The sequence below is a fragment of the Bombyx mori genome, chromosome 21 (assembly GCF_030269925.1).
Source record: "Bombyx mori chromosome 21, ASM3026992v2".
Lineage (NCBI taxonomy): Eukaryota > Metazoa > Arthropoda > Insecta > Lepidoptera > Bombycidae > Bombyx > Bombyx mori.
The window spans coordinates 9,964,342-9,986,175 of NC_085127.1; the positions used below are offsets into that span (position 1 = coordinate 9,964,342).

Consider the following 21,834-nt stretch of genomic DNA (forward strand, 5'->3'; position numbering starts at 1 on the left):
TTTCTGCCGTGAAGCGGTAATGCGTTTCGGCTTGAAGGTGGGGGCGGCTATTGTACTGTAACTAGAACTCATATCTCTAGGTAGGTGGCGGCATTTACGTTGTAGATGTCTATACGCTCCGGTAACTACTTAACATCAGATGGGCCGTGAGCTCGTCCGCCCTCCTAAGCAATAAAATAAACCGGTTTCTCACTGCGTTTTTAATATGAACAGTTGTGAACATTACCAATTATACTTCAGAACTTAAAGACAATTCATGGTCTACATAAAACATCTCTGTATTTTATAGATAACTTTGATACTGATGTAGAGAGATTGCGTTCAAAATACGTAACACTAAATTGTGAAATAAGACAATAGATAATTACTAGGCTTTATGCTTTCGAACTGGTTCACGTCAATACGTTGGGTCAGTAAGCCGCTGTGAAATTGCATCCGATAAGCCGTTAATCACGTCATAGACACGCCTGTCGTGTCAAGTCGATTCGTTGAGTTATTGTTTTGGCTAAACGTCAGCTGAGCTAACTCTTTTTGCCTTGTTTTTCGTTTATTTTTTATTTACTTGTTAAAATACGTCAATTCCGTCTAAAATACAACAAATCATTGAATTTAATATTATGTCAAAAATACACAATTAAAACTAAATTTATCGTTTAATCTCACGGTTTTTTATTATCATTATATTATTTCCCCATATCTGCTCTACCTGGGAGCCTTAGGTTCTTAAACAAATAACAATAGCCCAGTTTAATAATTTATGCAAGTCTCAATTGTTTGCACGATTTCCCTACATCATTGGTGAATGCGCTGAAATACATATTTATATAAATACTAGCCGTATTCGCCCGCTTCGCTGGGCATTTCAAAATTTACATTATTATTTATTGTCATTATTATTAGGGAGTCCAACACTCATATAAATATTAGCCTATCCATTAAATACATGTATTTTCTACATGGATACCAAGTTTCAAATCAATCGGATGCATGGTTTAGTAGTTATAACGGAACATCCGTAAAATCCACTGTAGATTTATATAGTTATATTAGTATAGATAGAACCTCCCTACAGGATTTGACCAGTCTCTCCAGAACAGTTCTAATCACTATACTACACCTGTATATTGTACATAAGACCATGACCGCTTTGAAACACGGCTGTTTTCCTTTCAATATAACATTATAAATTCTGGAACATAAGCTTAATTGTCTATCCCTTATCCATTTTAAGCTCAGTCTGTACTTAGACTACAGACGTAAGCTTCTGATCCATGTAAGTGTTACTGATCGAGGATTATGGTACGTAACGAGATGCATCAATTTACAATTAGGGCATGGAAAATATCAGGAAATATATTATAGTTATGTTAAATGTGAAGAGGGAAAGAAAAAACGATGAAAAGATGAGAATCTTTCTGTCAGTTGTATAATAGTTAATCTCCTTGAAAGAATGGCCGAAATTCATTAATAATAAATCGGGTAAATTTTTGTGATGCACAGTTTTTTTTTGTTTTAGGTCCTGGTATTTGATGTGAATGATTTATTTTATATATTTGAGACATTATGTATAAATTTATATCAAATATGATAATTTTCAATTTCTAGATATAATATAAAAACTGTTTATTGTCTTTTAAGTGTGTTTTCCTAATTCTAATGGCAAGGTAACGTAGCGTTTTCGCTATAACAAAACTTTAAAAACCATATGAAATTACTAACAATAACAAAGATGATTTTTTCAGAACTTTCTCGATCAACTTCATTGTTAACCTTTTAGCGGGTTCTTTTAACCATTCTTACATCATATTACAAATGAAAATTCGTGGTAAGAACCCGCTAAGTTATAGTGTTTATAAAAAAGAATTGCCAACAGTAAACAATAGTACTGCTCTTCTTTAGTCTACTTAATATGAATACACCGAAACTATTCGAGCGTTAACCTTCCAGGGATCGAGGGGTGTGATTAATTGATTAATAATCTTCTTAAAAGATAAGTTTCGGTTTGCGTCAAAACTAATTATTCGTCCGAAAACAATTTGTAAAGCCTCAATGGTTATTATTCGATTTTATTTTGAATATTAGTGACTTGATATAACAAATAATATCGTTATCTTGATATAAGCGTGAGTTAATTCATTAAATTTACAGATTTGTTGTAACTTAACAAGTAGGTGAGCTCACGGGGCTCAAACCTAACCTAACACTAACTTTAGCAAGAGCAGTGCTTCACAGAATCTACCACAGGATCGGAAACGCGACCGACTGAGAAGATCCGGCGAGAAACTCAGGGGATCTGTGGGTTAATTTACTCGCCGAGCCCTTCGTCGCCATCAACGGGTTCAACGATAACGATAGCCGGTGCTTGAGGTACCAAAAACCACCGTTAGTGTATCGGGAGGGGCTGGAATGACGTGTATTTTACCAAACGTCAATGCCGCCACCAATTTTAAGACTTCAGTTGAAATTCTGGATTGTACTGTATAGCGGCCGTGCCATCTTTTAAAAAGAAACGTGCGACAGGACCAAACAGGAAAAACGTCAGTAATTACGAAAACATATTGTTGTCGTGAAAGTCGCTGATGAATTGCTGTTCGTTAGTCTCGCTAAAACCGAGAGTGGCTGAACCGATTTGGCTAACTTTGATCTTGAATTATTTGTGGAAGTCCAGAGAAGGTTTAAAAGGTAGATAAATATGAAAATGCTCGGAATTAAATAAAAATAACAATTTTGTTTTTCGTTTGATCTGTCCCCCGTCGCCGCGTCGGACGGATTCCTTTTGTTTGTTTTAGTTTATTTTATACTAAAGTTTAGGTCTTTTATTTATCTATTGAGTCTGCGAACTCTGCCGGATCAACTAGTAAATAATAAATATTTTTATTAATTACGAAAGTTTTGAACTTGCGAAGTCTGCCGGATCAACTAGTAAATAATAAATATTTTTATTAATTACGAAAGTTTTGAACTTGTCTTCATATGAATCATGGATGATAATGACTTAAAAAAATTATTGTATACTTATTATTTTATCCCAACAGAGATATTAAAATATCGCTCATTAGAAATAACCAAAAGTAATTGGTATATTTTCAAACATCATCACAGTCTTCTGAAGCGTGAAAATTTTATGGACGCGTCTTAATACTTATGGCTCGTCCCTACGACGGATTCCGAACACGTTATTATAATATTAATGTGTATTTTGCGTTCATATATGGTTTACGTAAAGGGCTCATTGAAATTTGTTTTAGGTTTCTTGTTCATTTTTGAATTTTTTAGAATCTGACGACTTGTTTTATTATTTTTGTATGTCCAAATTGAGAAGTTATGTGGATTGATAATTAAAATGATTGGTCGGAGCACATAGACTTGAACAATGTAATCTTCAACGCCACCATCTTGAGACATGAGTCCTAAATCTCAATTTTTACAACGGCTACTCCACCCTTCAAACCGAAAGATAATGAATGCTATAAGATGCTAACTCACGAAGGAAATAGACAGGGTGGTGATTCCTATTTATGCGGGCCCACAAAATACCCTACCATCAGAGACGCCCTACCACCACGGTGAAATAGTAAGGAGAAATATACCGAATGATTGTAATGATGAATCGAGAATAATTTAAGTACACGTGTATGTACGTAGCTATTATATCACACGGATTTTTTTCACCGGAGTATAAGAGGCAACGTTCTTTGAATATTAAACTAGTACGGCAGTCGACAACCGCCATTTACTGGTGGTTCGATGAATTTTCTACCTACAAGTGTGGTTACCACCATTCGGCCTATTTCTACCGAGAAACAATCATAGGTACCTGATGGGGCAGTCGGAAAATAATAGAATTGGGACTGTGACGTGTCTAAAGGTGGGTTAATTTAAAAACATTCCCGTGCTGTGTTTAGTAGCTTATAAACAAAGCGATGTTGCGAATACAACAAAAAAGATATGTGGTGTCGTGTGACACTGGACAGGAACGAAGTTCTTTATTATAAAATAAAAATATTAATTTTAAGTTCTATTCGAGGTATAAGGAAATAATTATTAGGGTATAAATTTTTATGATTCTTTATTGATAAAAAAAAAAACTACTTTACAAAGTTATCAGCTTTATTTTATTCACAATGATTTATAAAAAATATATAATAATAATAGACAAATAAACAGTTATTTATATGAATAATAATAATAATAACCGTCATCACATAGACTATACATTAGACACTGTATAGCCATCATACTAAGACTATACATAAATAATAAAAATCTTACGTTACGGACGTTTTTTCCCGGTACCCTAACCCCTCCGCATGGTCCCTTAAGTCATGATTCCAATTCCCTTCGTTCTAAAAACAACCAAACATTCTTTCGTCAGTTAAACTTTCCATACTTGTGTTACGAGTATTTTCGTAATCATTCGCTCGTTTGAAAACGTTTTCAACAAAACGTATTAAAAGAAAACCTTTATAATTTACTTTTGAATGTAACGAGGAGAGTTGTTGTGTAGAATAAAAAAAAATGCGATGCTCTCTGTGTATAAATTACACGAAAATTCAGCTTTGTTCTCGAAGAGCTTGCGGGTAAATCGGATTATTAATTTATTGGCTAACTTTTGACATTTGTAATGTTGTTACGAATAAAATCGAATATGATTTTACGTATTTCTTCATTTGATTCCAGAATTTAGTCGCAAAGGTTTTACCATGTTTTTATTTTTTAGCTGCAAGTATCATTATAAATTCTCAATAGTCGTATTTGATAATTTTCTAATTTCATTATTTTCATTCTAAAATTAAAATGCAATTTTTATTATTTTTTACAGGAAATTGAACCTTAACGTTTAGTTGAAAAGACTTTTATTTTGAGACTATTCGAATATCGATTCTAGTTTAAACTTAGCAGTCCAGGAATACATTACGTTAGTGAATAACTTATTAGTATCCCAGCCGGAAGCGGTGTACGGCGTAATCCTGCTTTAGGTTAGGCCAAAATGTGCCCTAAAAATTAAATTTTACTTTTATTCGTGGCTTAGAGAGTTCTGTTTCAGGGCCTGAGAGTCGAAGCTTGGCCCGCGGTTAATGCTCGGATTATATAACAGTTGAATATGCAATTTCGAAAAGGGCACATGTCGCGTATTTTGTCAAATACGTTTTTTCATATACATGTAGTTTTGAGGCTTACCTACACCAATTTTGTAATAATTTCAGTAATTTTCAATTGCTCATTAACAGTAAAATATATCTCAAAAGTTAATATTTTAAAATTTACACTGCTTTAGAAAATGATCAGTTTTTTTCATTTCCTGAACATTTTACATTTTCAGAGATGTGCTCTTTTCGCAATTGCATATTCAGTTTTATTTGGATTTTGCGTGTAACTTTGAATCGCTTTTGTTCTATTAGGTTCGTAAGGATTAAGCGTTAAGTGTAACAGTGTTTGAGTGCGTTTTGAGTTTTTGTTTACATCACTTTGACGTCGTTTATTTGCACGCCCCCCTGTAACGTCAAAGCTACAGTTTGTTTTTCTAAAATTATTAGTCTTTGCAAATCAAACGTATAGGTTTTCATATTATAAAATAGATGTAAATATAGCTTATTAAATAGGTAACGTCTATTAATTTGCATTTTTTTATCATGTTCACAAAGATAACGTCGTGGCCTAACGGATAAGACGTCTGGTGCATTCATGTTGAGCGATGCACCGGTGTTCGAATCCCGCCGTCGGGTACCAATTTTTCTAATGAAATACGTACTCAACAAATGTTCACGATTGACTTCCACGGTGAAGGAATAACATCGTGTAATAAAAATAAAACCCGCAAAATTATAATTTGCGTAATTACTGGTGGTAGGACCTCTTGTGAGTCCGCGCGGGTGGGTACCACCACCCTGCCTATTTCTGCCGTGAAGCAGTAATGCGTTTCGGTTTGAAGGGTGGGGCAGCCGTTGTAACTATACTTGAGACCTTAGAATTTATATCTCAAGGTGGGTGGCGCATTTACGTCGTAAATGTCTGTGGGCTCCAGTAACCACTTAACACCAGGTGGGCTGTGAGCTCGTCCACTAATCTAGCATTAAAAAAAAAAAAGGGACAAAAAAATAATAGCAGTACCTAGACTGGCTGAGATCGTATACCGTATTCCGCGATTGTTGCTCAGAAATATTTATCTTTGTTAAGATTCTCTGAACAAGTCAAACAAAAATATACCAATGTCTAAAACAAATTCCAAATGACGTCACCACGTACAACAAATAATAAAGTGCGTCTAAAACACGACTGTCGCTTAGTTCGTGTCCGTGAAATAAACGAGAAAACAAAGTCATAACATCGTCTACTCGCAATAATAAGCCACATGCATAAATAATGAACTTTCTGATACAAATTCTTCGGAACGGCAAAAAATCTCCGAGAGATATTCAAGAGAAACTCGACCTCGCTCTTTTATTAATTCCGGTATAATAATTCGGTAGAAGGGATAACGAAATTGCTTTTGCTTGAGCGTTGTCGCGAATGGGACTGATTAAAAAGTGTATATTGATCGAGTTACAAAGGGGATGCTGTTTGTTTTTGTGAATTCGGAATTTAGTCTTAAGACATACGCGTGTATTATAGGAGATGAACCAGGTACCTAATGCATATTTATCTCAAATACTGGACAGTCGTTCGAAGGTTATCAATTTATAAATTTATTATAATACAATTTATAACAATATAAGCGTTTTGCCTTAGGAAATAGTGAAGATGTTTGCGTTTCGAGAAACAATTACTGTTTTTGAAATTATTTCTATAGCACCAATGTGATTTTAAAAGCCATGAAATTTTGTCGAGCTCGACGAGTACGGTTACCGGGGTCCCTAAGCCTGCTCCTAGTGTTAGAGCTGAAGGCGTCTAATGCAAATGTTATTGGATCTGATGGATCCGTAAGGACGTGTCTAGGGCATCGACGGTGACTGGCTCCTGCGTGATCAGGATTCGGGGAGTAGTCAGCGGCGGCAACGATAAGGCGATTATCATGACGCATAGCCTTATCGAAGTACCGTTCCGACGCGGACTTCATGTATTTCTGGATAGATTCGAGGCCCAGGTCGTCGTGTAGGTCAACGTTCCTCACGAACCACGGAGCTCCGCCGGCTAACCTGTAAAAGCGGGATTGTAGAGATTGGAGGGTGTCTATGTGCGTGCGGGCCGCGTGAGCGAGCACCACACTCGCGTAAGTCATGACGGGCCTTATGCAAGTTTTGTAAAGTGTCACCTTGTTCCGAAGAGACATTTTACTCCGCTTACAGATCATGGGGTAGGCCTCTCAAAGTTTGACGTTGAGAGATACATCCGAAGATTTTACATCATTACTACAAATTTCACTACATTTTACTACATATTTTCATTGTATTATAAGGGTAGAAATCACGAATTCAGACGCAATCCACAATTGTCTTATTGTGGACGGCCGCTAGTACAAGGCGAGGGTTCTAGTAGTTTGGTCATTATTTTTGAGGGCATTATATGAATGCTTCACAACAAAAATAGATAGAGCTATGGTACTTAATTGTACTGACTTAAAATATACCACAACAGCAGCAGTAGGCTATTTATATTCAGAACCAATCTATAGCGCTTACAGAGTGCTGTCAATATTATAGCGCACTTTACAAATTTAGATTAGTGTTTCAGATCGATAAAGGCACTTAATATCCACTATTAACAATGTTGAGTTGAGAAATTCTTGACAAATTTTGAAGTCGTCGTGGCCTAAGGATAAGACGTCTGGTGCATTCGTGTCGAGCGATGCACCGGTGTTTCGAATCCCAGGCGGGTACCAATTTTTCTAATGAAATACGTATTCAACAAATGCTCACGATTGACTTCCACGGTGAAGGAATAACATCGTGTAATAAAAACCAAGTCCGCAAAATTATAATTTGCGTAATTACTGGTGGTAGGACCTCTTGTGAGTCCGCGCGGATAAGTACCACCACCCTGCCTATTTCTGCCGTGAAGCAGTAATGCGTTATAGTTTGAAGGGTAGGGCAGCCGTTGTAACTATACTTGAGACCTTAGAACTTATATCTCAAGGTGGGTGGCGCATTTACGTTGCAGATGTCTATGGGCTTCAGTAACCACTTAAAACCAGGTAGGCTGTGAGCTCGTCCACCCATCTAAGCAATAAAAAAAATATAAAAAAAATCATAAAAATTCTGTATTTTCACTATGAAAATACAGAATTTTTAAACGTTTACACTGTACCAAATAAAAGTAATAGTATCGTTTATTCCAGACTCGTTCGGCTCGGGTAGAGAAGAGATGAAAAATGTTCTGAATAATTAGACTTTTGAAAATAATAGCGTATAATAAATTTTTAGAATTGACTTTATATCACACACTGAATTTAAAACACAATACACACACATACAGACGCACATACACAACATATATTTGTTTTCTGCACAAACTGCAACAACAATGCGTGTTTTTTTAAAGTAATCTTTATTTTTTGAGTATTCCTAACCAAATACGAATTATTCGCATTCAAAAAAACATCACGCGGCGAAAACTTGATATCTATATATTAATACGTGAAGCAAAAACTTTGTATCCCTTTTTACGAAATTTGCGCGGACGAAGGAGTATGAAATTTTTCATATAGAGAAGAAGTGCACAATGCTAATATGTTTTTAAATAATGCATAAAAGATACATTAAATCAATAAAGAAAACATTATACACACGTATTTGACGCACACACGCATGCATACTATTTATTGTCAAACTTTTGTTCTTGACGTCTGTTGTCAAATTGAGAAAAGATTAAATATTGTTTGTCTGTGTTAATATTTTTATAGTAGTCTTGGCGAAATTTGTGATTATAGAAGTATAAAATACAATCATAATAGTGTACAAACTTACAATTCCAATTAATTATAGTCGAATCTCGACTACTGCGGTGCCACTAGTCCTTAGAGTTTTACAACTTTTTACACAAAACGTTAGTATTATTGTCAAATTATTAAACGATTATATGAAATAGCAAGTGAAAGTCTTCACTTTTCTGAATTGTAATATACTGTCTAGTGCTATTTGAAAGATTTGAATTTTGAATTGAATAAATCATTTTTGTTATGTTTTGTCCAGCAGATTTATATTTAAAATAAACTCTTAAGAAAATGTTGATTATTTCCGGTGGGTAGGTACACTTCCGATTTACGTCAAGCGCTTCTCACGTAACACGCTTTCGATTTTTTAGTAGCAGAATGAAAAAAAGCATTTTTATCAATCGTCGTCCACGACTTAAATTTAATTAACAAACCAATGAAACCGTCAAATCTCGTTACTGTCGAGCCTCGTCCGTGTTACGGCATACTGTGATCCGCTATCTCGAATTGCCAATAAATACGTTCACATATTATGTTACAGAGTTAAGTGTTAGCCAACAAGAAAATAGGACGAGAATAAAACGCGTTTGAGAGGTCTTTCGGGCGTTCTTAGTGTCCGGCACTTGAGAAAGCGAAACACTCACGGTGTGAATTGCCCACAAAAAAAAAACCTTTTGCGCTTATACGTAATGCGTGAATGGAATCGTATAAGGAAGCATTTGAATAAAAATAAAAGTGAAGACCTAAGACCGTACCTGTACACCTCGCCTTAAAGTGGTCATCAAAATGAATCGTATATTGAATTTTGTGGTGACACTTTTCTCGAATGTTCTTCGATAAGCACTAGTCTAACCGTACACAAATATCAGATTTTTGTATACGTTCATCATCTTCTCGAATACTCGAGTTTTAACGGAAACTGTTTTACCAACGCACGCGCTCATAAATTTTCCGGAAGCAAGCGTAAAAACAAATTGAGATTATAGTGAGGGGTAGATCTCAGGGGTATTTAAAACTATGGGTTAGTCACCAATATCGAATTTCGAATTTTAATCTTCCTTTATCACAAACAATTTTCAATTTTAAACAATAATTACATTTAGACGCGGGCGCACGCTATTCACACTCAAAACGGAAACGCCCGGAACATAGATTATACACTGTTAAAAAGATAGACATAGATGCTAACTATGTATAGCGAGCGGGCATACGGCCGCGAGAGTGACGTACCGGTCGGTTTGCTACATACTCCCCCTCTAGTCCTGGAGGACGCCCTCGCTCCTGGACTAGCATCTCATTACTACTGGGCTGAGGGACAGGCGCAAGACCAACCATACCACCAGCTGCGGGAGAAAGACGTGGAGCTTCAGCACATGGTTCAGCATGCCGTGTCGTCATATGCCCTGGAACTCGAGAATCTGTTTTAACATTATTTGGGGGACGACCACGTTTCTTTTTAGGCATCACCGGCCGCGGAAGAGCATCACTCTGATTCTCACGGTATAGAGTGAGATCGTTCACATGATATTTCCCTAAAACTTCATCAGGTTTGTCAACATGCGCGACGTGGTAAGTAGTAGGGCTGACCTTTTTAACGATGCGATACGGACCATCGCGTTTTGGAACAAACTTAGAAGTAAGGCCTTTAGCGCTCTTACTGAGGACGTGTGATTTGATGAGAACCATGTCACCTTCGTTGAATGTTTCAATGGGCCGTCTCGAACGATCAGCATACCCTTTAGCTTTATCTTGAAGCGTCTCTACACGTTCGCGCACCGCTGAAAAGGAGTTAACAAATTTCCTGAGATAGGGAGTTATTTGGGGAACAAAGTTATCTTTGTCTAGAACAGCACGAAGGTCATGAGTGACTTCTGTGGGGGACCTCATCTCTCTGCCAAATGACAAGTAAGCAGGTGACATACCTGTGGTGCGACATTTAGCGTTTTAAGAGCGAACCGAATCACTGGTAACATGTTTGGCCAGGAAGTGTGGTCACATTCCACGAGTTGTGCTAATAAAGTCTTAAGATCTCTGTTTTTACGTTCGGCGGGGTTTGCTTCTGGGTGATAGAGAGGGATAAGGTTTTGCTTTATCCCCAGGATGGACATGCATTGACGCATGACTGCCGAAATAAATTGTACGCCATTATCAGAAACTAGTCGGCGTGGAAGACCAAATCTCATAAAATACTCCTCTATGAGGACATGTGCACACGCCTCAGCAGTAGCTTCCTTCAATGGGAAAAGTTCTGTCCACCTCGTAGCAGTATCTTCTATTAGCAAGATCCAACGCTCCCCCTGTTTTCCAGGTGGCAACGGGCCGAAAAGATCAACTGCCAAGACCTCGTTGCGCTGGTTCATCACCGGCGTCTGCAATAGACCTGGAGGCTTGGTATTAGCAGCCTTATAGCGTTGACAATGGATACATGCCTTTACATAGTCGGTTATGATTCTTCTCATTCCTGTGAAGTAGAACAGACGTGAGACTTGTTGGTAAGTCCGGTCAATTCCTGCATGTCCAGCGGTAGGGGCATCGTGAAGCTCTTTGAGAACGTCGGTCACTTGATGGGCAGGAATGACTAATTGTGGGGCCTCGGCATCAGAATCCGGATTAAGTCGATATAAAACACCTTGTTCCATTAGAAATCCTCTTTCTGACCATCTTTTAGCAGCAAGTTCATCCACTCCTTCCAGTTCTGTGATGATCTTCTGTATTTCCGGATCAGTCAACTGGTCTTGACGTAACTGGGTAGGTGACTTGCTGGGCTGGTCGCAAATGACAGAACAGATGCCGCAGTTATTTTGTGTTTCGTTGGAACAGATCGGTCTACTTAACGTGTCAGCGACAACGTTAGCTTTTCCTGGGGTGTACTCGAATCTAATGTCAAATTCTTGGAGTTTAAGCGCCCAACGGACCAACCTACCAGCAGGAGACTTTAAAGAAAGCAACCAACGCAAGGGTTGGTGGTCACTGCCTATAATAATTGGTTGGCCGTCGAGGTATGGCCTGAAACGCTCCACGGCCCAGACTACAGCAAGCGCTTCCCGTTCTGTAGTAGAGTAGTTGCGCTCCGCTGCGGTGAGTAGGCGGCTAGCATACTCGATAGGCCTTTCGTCCTTGCCTTCCCCTTGAGCTAAAACTGCGCCAAGTGCATAGTTGCTCGCGTCGGTACGCAGTACTAAGGGTTGTTTAAAATTCGCTTGAACAAGTACGGGCGCCGTGGTCAGCAGACGCTTCAATTCTTTGAATGCCTGTGTTTGTTCAGGTCCCCAGATCCATGTGTAATTCTTCTTGGTCAGTCGAGTAAGCGGTTCTGCTATCTTTGAAAAGTTTGGAATAAACTTCCTGAACCAAGAGCATGTTTGGAGAAAAGTTCTTAAATGTTTTAGGTTAGATGGTTCCAGCATATTAAGGACAGCACTGACCTTCTCAGGGTCAGGAGACACACCGTCTGGAGTGATGACGTGGCCCAGATAACGGACCCTTTCTTTGGCAAAAGTGCACTTCTCTCTGTTTACGTGAAGTTTAAATTCAGACAAACGTCTAAAAACAGCTTCCAGGTCTTGTAGGTGTTGCTGGAATCCTTCTGAAATAATTAACAAATCGTCTAGATAAGCAAGTACTGTAACATCCTTCAAAGCAGCACAGGAGCGTAGACGATCAATAAGCCTTTGGAAAGTCGCCGGCGCATTCTTCAAGCCGAACGGCATTCTTTTAAAACGGTAAGTGCCCAGGGGGCAGACAAAAGCTGTTTTGTCTCTGTCTGCTTCTCGGACCATAACTTGCCAATATGAAGAACGAAGGTCTATTGTGGTCATGTAACAATTCTTCTTTGTATTCTGGAGAAGATCATCAATGCGTGGGAGTGGGTAAGTATCCGATTTGGTTACTTCATTTAAGCGCCTGTAATCCACGCAGAATCTTACATTACCATTGGACTTCGGTATCATCAATGCAGGAGAGCACCAGGCGGATTCGCACTCTTCAATGATGTCATCTGCCAGCATCTTCTCTATTTCATTCTTCATCGTCTCCTTCTTGGAAGGGTTAAGGCGATAGGGCGGCACAGCTATCGGGGGGTGATCTCCAGTGTCTATGCAATGTTCTATGAATGGTGTCGGACCTCCCCCTGCTGTAAAAATACTTTCATGCCGAATAAGGAACTCAGATAATGCTTGGCGCTCAGCTGATTGCAAGTGCATACCTTCATCATCCCGAAGCATGTTAGTAGAAGCTATGCACACACCACGAGACATAGGTTCAAAAAGTAATTTATAATGCACCTTAGCATCAGTACTAAAATACCATTCATGACGAGGAAAATCAATAATAACTTTGGCAGCATTAATAAAATCAATACCCAGTAAAGTTTCATTATCATTAGAATCAGGGAAGATTATAAATGGAATATCAATCACTATGTGTTCTAACCTCACTGGTAATATGGTTGTCAATACATCCATATTCCGAACATGCCCATCAGCAAGTTTGACTCGCCTAGTGGAGGGAGTAAGAGGGTGACCCTTTTGTAGAAGGAGAGCATACAGCGTGTGACCAGCAATACAATGCTTAGCTGCTGTATCTATAAGTGCAGTACCCTGTTTACCGAGAACTTGAATTTTGAAAATAGGCCGTAAATGCAAATACCTATCATCACTCTCACGGTCGTACACGGACGCTACAACACTTCCCTCACATGTACAATAATTAAAATTCAAACAATTATCAATTTCCACACATTCGTTAATTTTTCCAAAATTACACTTACTGCCTTTTGTGTCACAGTCATGGTTAGTTGAAAATTTTAAATTATTACAATTTGGTTCAATTATTTGATTATAAGGTAAAAATGAGTTCTTACATTTAGGTCTAGTTCCCTGGTTATAACAAATATTTAAATTTTTACACTTTATCCGAACATCTTGATTATATAAAACATGAGAATCACAAAAGGTTGGCATCTCATTATTACTAGTGCAATTACAGTTAATATTCTTTGACACAGAATCATTACAGGCATGAAAATAAGATTTTCTGGAAGTAGGGCCTCTGTTAATGGTAGCATAATTAATATTTGCATCCCGGTTACAAAAATTTTGACATTCAAAATTACTCAGAAAATTATTTTTGTCATGCTGCTTAACATCATACATTGCATTCTGAACAGGTAAATTAGAACTAATTGTGTTAGTATTATTAACATTACACTGAACACTATAAAACGCATTATTGTCATTTTGCACACCCTCGGAAAAGTTAGATTGACTTTGCTCACCTCGGTTGTTTAACTTACGGCACTGTGCGCGGGTAGTCACAGAAAACACACGAGTTTTTCGTTCACATTTGTTAAAATTGATTTAAAATATTAACAAAAGTCTTTTTTGAGAAATTGACCATTTATTGTGATAAGTACTAGTGTCTGCCTGCTGGGAAGTGTTATTCTCCTGTTTTAAATATTTACTGATTTCAAGATGAATGTACTGCAAAGTAGTTTGTCAGACTTGTCGGAGCACTTTTACAAGAAGATGGCTGATTTTGAGGCAAAGCTTCATCCACAGTCAGTATCATCTCCCTCAACATCTTCTCCGGACCTGGCTGCTGAGTTTGCAGTGTTTCGAGCATTTATCACTGAGGCTGTGTCGGGTCTACAAAAACAGATTGAGGTTCTGTCTCACAAACTTGATCACATGGAGATGCATGGCCGCAGGAAGATGTTGCTTTTCCACGGGGTGGTTGAACAGAAACAAGAAAATACATTCGAAATTGTGGCCGACATATTGAAAAAACATTTTTCATTAAATACTGTTTCAGTTCACGATATTAAATGGTGTAACAGAATGAGACAGCCTTCTGCCAGGGAAAGGGCACGACCGATCTTGGTGAAGTTCCATGATTTTAGTTTCCGCAATAAGATCTGGTTTAGTAAGTCTCAATTAAAAAGGACTGGGATAACGGTTTCCGAATTTCTTACGAAACAACGGCACGATGTTTTCATGGCAGCACGGGACAAGTTTGGAGTAACGAACTCGTGGACTAAAGAAGGCACAGTTTATGTTCTCGGCTCAGATGGCAAAAGACATCGGGTGTACTGCCGTAGACAACTGATTGAAATTGATAGGCACACCGTGGAGACTGTTCCTGTACAAACTGCCGCAAAACCAAACACGGCGTCTGTTGCACCAAAGCTTAAGCGTGCGGCCGCCCGTAAATGAAGATTCAATTTTATTCTGCATTTTTCATTTTATTTCTGCTACTATTACTTTCATCTTCAGGTCGAATTCATATTCAGGTCGAATTCATATTTGTTTTTCGGGTAGTATAAGGTTTGTACATGAGTATTTCTGCTGAATAAGGCGGATTAAGCGAATAGTTCCAATCTGCTTAGTTGTTGTGTTCATACTCAGTTCATACATTTATTTTGTACTCTGCATAATTTAACATATTACTTGTATAAATGTAATAAATTTAACGCTCAACGACATCACAACAACAAACACTTTTACCACAGATAATACTTTGACAAGCACAGATTATATTCTAATATAGATAACTTCGCGTGTTGTGTCATAGAGTAAGTATTTCGATATAAATTTTTTTTTTTTTTTTTTACGTATAATGTTGACTCCAACAATAATATTGTGTTGACGAAATCTTTCTTCTTAATCTTTTTCCCAAGTTTTTTATTACGGCCTGAACTATGAATAATTTGTCTTTAGTAGTTTTGTTTTGTTTTTATTTGAATTATTATTTTTCTTTTCTTTTCTTTAACTTCACGAATAATGTAAATATTTTTATTTTCAGTTTTATTTTTATTTATTGTTGTAACACTCAACCAGCGGGTGGACTGAATGTTTGTAGTTGAATTGTAACTACATAACCTGTAAGTACATTGGTTTATTAATATTTATTGTTTTGCTTCTTTACGCAACGACGCATATTAATAATTTTGTTTAGAATATTACCTGATCTCATTTTATATTTATTATAATTTAATCTTTAATGTCGGAAACGGAAAGCGATATAGCTGAAATATTTTTCTCAGCAAGTAGTAATGATGCAAGTTTTACCAGTGTTCCTTCTTTGGCTGAGACACTAATGTCGCAGTTTTCTGATGGTTCCCGGAACTTTAATGTTGTTCACATTAATGCCCAGAGCGTACCAGCACATTTTCCTGATATGCTGGCAAGTTTTAGCTGTGAGAACATCCACGCCATTCTTATTTCCGAATCATGGCTTAAGCCTTGTCTCCCTTCATGTTCGTATGCTTTACCTGGCTTCCGTCTTATTCGCAACGATCGCATAAGTGGTGGTGGCGGTGGTGTAGCCATATATCTCCGTACACACATTGAGTATACAATAATTAGTCTGTCTGCACAGCCTCCTCCACCTAATGCCGGTGAGCATCTTTTTCTGGAAGTGGAGCTAAACCACCGTAAAGTTCTCTTGGGTGTCTACTACTCACCCTCGTCACATTTAGATTTTTTCTCATCCTTTGAAGGCATCCTCGACACTTTAGTTCCTTCTTACAACCATTGCATAATAATGGGTGATTTTAACACATGTCTTCTTAAAAGTAATAGTCGTTCTTCTTCTTTTCTATCTGTTACCGAATCTTGTAATTTATCTATTCTCCCCTTAAATGCTACACACACTTTCCCCAACTGTACCCCGTCACTTCTTGACCTAATTTTGATTAGCTCTCGAGATCACGTCGCTAAACACGGACAGTGCTCAGCCGATGCGTTTTCTTACCACGATTTACTTTTCCTTTCTTATAAGATTCGCCCCCCCAAGGCCAAATCTAGAATCCTCTTGCAACGCAATTTTGGTGGTATAGACCTGGATAACCTTCGTGAAGATGCTAGTGGTATTGACTGGGACCCCTTATTTGCATGTGACGACTGTGACGAAAAGGTTAAGCTCCTTACAACACTTTTAACAGAACTATACGATAAACATGCACCGATCCGTCCGGTAAGGCTTAAGCATTTACCCTCGCCTTGGCTTACGGAGGAACTCAAAATATTATTATCTAAAAAAGCAGCATCCAAGGCAAGGTTCAAGAGAATACCTACAGTTGAGAATCGTAATAATTACATGCGGATTCGAAATCGCTGCAACAGGATGTGTAGGGATGCTCAACGCCAACATATTCATACTTCTGTAGAAAATGGAGATCCGGTGAAGGTCTGGAAATTTCTTAGAACTTTGGGGATTGGAAAGACACGTCATGTGATACCCCCTTCTGACGTGAATTTAAATGCATTAAATTTACATTTTTCAACTTCGTCCAATTTTGATGTGACAGTTAAATCGAATACAATGAACTCTCTTTCAAATCTCCCGACCCCGGATTTTTCACCGTTTATTTTCAATCACTTAATGGCTTGTGGTGTTAAGAAGAGCATCTTATCTATTACTTCTAATGCAGTCGGTGCTGACAATTTGAGCCGAAATATGATCCTACCAATCCTTGATGAAATCCTTCCTGTAATTACGCATATCATGAATTACTCTTTGAGTAATGGTACCTTTCCCTTTGCCTGGAAGGACGCGCAAATTACACCTCTGCCTAAAAAGCCTAATCCCAAATCATTTTCCGAGTATCGTCCTATATCCATCTTATCTTTCCTATCCAAGGTTTTAGAACGGCTTATTCATGCACAGCTGAGTGAATTCCTTTATGAAAATAATCTCTTAAATCCCTTCCAATCTGGTTTCCGTCCTGGTCACAGTACTACGACTGCATTGGTAAATATCACGGATGATATTAGGCTCGGCATGGAGAGGGGAATGTTGACGGTGCTTGCATTGCTTGACTTTAGTAATGCTTTCAACACCGTTGATATTGACATTCTCCTTGCTACACTTGGCTCTCTTAACACATCTCCATCCGTAGTTGATTGGTTTCGTAGTTACCTGTCTGGTCGCCGGCAGCGTGTTCGCATCGAAGATAATTTTTCTTCGTGGTGTGACACATTCGTGGGTGTTCCGCAGGGTGGCGTTTTATCTCCATTGCTCTTCGCGATATATATTAATTCTGTCTCCAACCATCTCATTTCCTCCTACCACTTGTATGCAGACGATCTCCAGCTTTATACGCAAGCCCCGGTGGAAGAATTGCCTCTTGCTTGCACCAAAGTAAATAATGACTTACTTAGTATAACAAATTGGAGTAAATCTTATGGGCTGCAAATAAATCCGACAAAAACTCAGGTCATTATTGTCGGTGCACCTAGAAGGCTTGCGACAGTTGATTGGACGCGAATTCCCCCAATTTCAATTGATGGAGTTCAAATACCAGTTAGTGATAAGGTGAGAAACTTGGGTATCTTTGTAGATAGGCATATGTCATGGGATGCACAAATTAAAGAAACTTGTCGAAAGATTTATGCGGCTGCAGGATCCTTAAGACGTCTGCGAAATTTTCTCCCTACTGCCACCAAGACTGCGCTTGCACAATCTCTTCTTCTCCCCATCCTTGATTATGCTGATGTTAGCTATCTCGATCTCACTGAAGCACAATTAAATAAACTAGAGCGTCTTCAAAATTTCTGTTTAAGATTTATATTTGGCTTACGAAAATATGATCACGTCTCAGAATTTCGCGCTAAGCTCAAGTGGCTGCCAATTCGCCTTCGTCGGAATGCTCATATTCTTTCTTTGCTCTATACTGTTCTATTTAATCCTTCTTCTCCTTCTTATCTCAAAAGACGCTTTGAGTTTATCCGTGATACACATACCATATCCCTGAGATCAACGGACAACATGCAATTAATGATGCCAGTGCATTCGACAAGGTTCTACGATCATTCCTTTACTGTTCAAGCTATTCGTTTGTGGAATGCTCTCCCGGTACGTATACGACATGCTGAAACATTAAAGTCGTTCAAACGCCTCATTAAGGAACATTTTTTAAATACTAGTCAACAGATTTAATATGTGATAGGGTAAATTTCTGAAATTGGTATCTACTTAAATTGTATATGTTTCAAAGGTATTTTAAGTATCTTTTATATGTAAATTGCTTATTCTTATTTATGTGTAAAGAAGCAAAATTTAAACTTAATTTATTTATTTTTTATTTCTAATAATTATTATTATATTATAATACTTTGTATTAATTTTATGTATATTTACAGAGATATGTATGTGTATATGTATGTGTACATATATGTATATGTATTTCACTGGAATGGTACACCGCGCGTAGTTCGTTTCCAAATGATTCTTGTCCACCTGATGGTTGTCTGGAAGAGATCGCTTTTAGCGATAAGACCGCCAATTGTACTTTTTGTTTTTAATGTATCGCACTGTTCATTTGTTTCTTTGGTGTACAATAAAGAATACTCTCTCTCTCTCTCTCTCACTGTTCCCGTGCATGTCCAAACCGTTTGCAGTAGGAGCACACTGGACGCTGTTTCTTCGTGGTCACGAATTGCTCTGCAGAACCTGGCACAGCAGCGGCAGGCGTGGCAGCGGCAGGCTGGGCGACAGCGACAGGCACAGCGGTGGCGGGCACGACGGCCGCGGCGGAGTTTGGAAAGCGCGCGCGCGGCGCCGGGGCACTCGCACGAGCGGCGCACGGTTCAGGCCGACTCGCAGCCTGGGCCGGCTGGGCACGGATCGAACGCACACCACTAGTGGACGACACTGGTCTCGATTGAGTCTCCTCTATCGAATCTTCTATATTCCGAGCATGGTTTAATAATGAATTGAAAGATGTGATTTCTTCACGGCGCAATCTTGTGCGTATTCTATTATGAAGCAACCCGTATATCATATCAAGTTGTACTTTTTCAGTAATATCATCCCGCGGTAGCTTTGCCATAAGCGCACGAATACGAGCAACAAACTTGTCTGTGTTTTCGTTATCCTGCGGGGAAGCAAATATTTCCAAATATATTCTATGTGGTGGAAGGCGGGTGCCATATGCATATATTAAATTTTCTTTGGCTTCGTTCCAAGTGGAGATGTGATGCTTTAATCCTAGCCGCCACGTAGCTGCGTCAGCAGACAAAAGCATGGCTAGGCCTCGTATGATGTTAGCGTCAGATACTTGAACGCATTCTGTATAACTTTCAATTGCATCTATAAAGGCCTCAACAGATTCACCAGGTGCACCGCTGAAAGAAGCTCTGCAACGCGCCAAGGTACCATCTACGTTCACTGGGGGCATCGGCGGAGGTGCCGGAGTCGACGATCTTTGTTCCATCACGTACGACATAATGTTCTTAAATGTTTCGGCCTGCGAACGTTGCAGCGAGGCCATCAACGCTGAAACATCATCCAGGTTGAACGTAGAATTGTTGCTACGTGATTCGGCGTGGGGGCGATCATGGGGGCTATCATGCTCCTCGTGATTTTCGTTGGCATTTGCATCTGCAGCAGGAATAACGTCGTCTTCGCGACGTTGCTGGCGATCTTGATTTCTAGTTAAAGGCATTCTTTACAATTAAGCACCAACAGCATACAATAGTTAGCAAATTTTTCACAAAAGCGTGCGCGCCATTTTGTTAGTCCAAGCAAGAAAAAAATTAGGAAACGTTGGGCAGCCAGATATAGTGAGGGGTAGATCTCAGGGGTATTTAAAACTATGGGTTAGTCACCAATATCGAATTTCGAATTTTAATCTTCCTTTATCACAAACAATTTTCAATTTTAAACAATAATTACATTTAGACGCGGGCGCACGCTATTCACACTCAAAACGGAAACGCCCGGAACATAGATTATACACTGTTAAAAAGATAGACATAGATGCTAACTATGTATAGCGAGCGGGCATACGGCCGCGAGAGTGACGTACCGGTCGGTTTGCTACAAGATTCTAAATTCATGATATGGAAAACCCCTTGTAAAATCTAATGCTTATGCGCGCCGTTAAAAACCTTACGTCTAAAAAAAGATAAGTAATTTCTGATTTTAAAAAAAACTTATAATTATTTAGTACCAATGAATTTTTTGGTTAATTTAGTATTTCACACTGATCGAATACTTTAGTAGAGTTAATCAGTGAAAATTACATTACATTTTAATTTTTCAATCATTACAACCATCAACAATTCGGAGGTAATGTCACGTCTCGTTTTAATATTTGAATAGTTCGGTCGATTGTTATAACGACAAGCGTCCGATGGAGCATCGGCACCTTTGTAGTTAGTTTACTGTCATATGATTCGAGATCAAAAGATATGTCAAACGGAATATACTGTTGTGTCTGTCAAATATTGTCGAGTGTTCATATTTCACATTATCTTCTTGAAATATGACATTTTTTATATATAATAAGTTTATGTTTTAATTCTTTAATTTTTTTGTGTGGCTAAGATGGGGCATCGTTGGGACGGGCTTCGGGGAAAACCCTTGGCCCGCACAGTAGCTGCCTGCTTAATGAGGCAGGGGTAATGAATTACTGGATGAGCTTTGATGGATGTTTATTATATCTTCTTCTATATCGTTCCCTCATTGCTGAGGATCGCGACCACATGTGACGTTCCTCCATAGTGTTCGATCATGGGCGCTCTGGACCGCATGTTACACACTACTACCAAGTGGTTCCTTTACTAGATTTGACCATCCGGCTGGTGTTTTGCCCACGGCGCACCTGCCCTCTATGCGGCCCGAAATGATGAGCTATTATATACATAGACATAATATTAATTGAGATTGATGACTGGCATGAAGTCGGAGCTTAATTCAGGATATATACCTAGTCAGGTCATAAGTATTGTCACACAGTAAAAACTTTTCTTTTAGAATGCTGGCCACAAAAAAGTTTATTGAATTCGAATTTCGGATTGTTCATGAAAATAAAAATGTATACTTTTAGAATTTTACTCATTTTTAAATATGGAGTGGACGCTTAAAGAAGACCGTGTTGCAGTTATTGCGTTGCATCGTTGCGGTTACGCACCAATTAAAATTTTAGCATACTGAAAAATTTGAATATAACCAAAAGATTC

At 38.4% G+C, this 21,834-nt stretch overlaps 2 protein-coding genes across 2 annotated transcripts in view; both read left to right on the top strand.

Moving 5' to 3' along the window:
- Positions 1–21,834, top strand: part of LOC101743696 (protein unc-13 homolog B) — a 374,291-nt gene that overhangs the window by 198,978 nt on the left and 153,479 nt on the right. The gene's annotated exons all lie outside the window — the stretch shown is intronic.
- LOC134200872 (uncharacterized) lies at positions 15,743–20,526 on the top strand. The gene is made up of 2 exons (XM_062674749.1): positions 15,743–16,783; positions 17,952–20,526. Exons 1-2 carry the CDS (start codon positions 15,869–15,871, stop codon positions 18,012–18,014), a joined length of 978 nt encoding a protein of 325 aa, XP_062530733.1. The 5' UTR covers positions 15,743–15,868; the 3' UTR covers positions 18,015–20,526.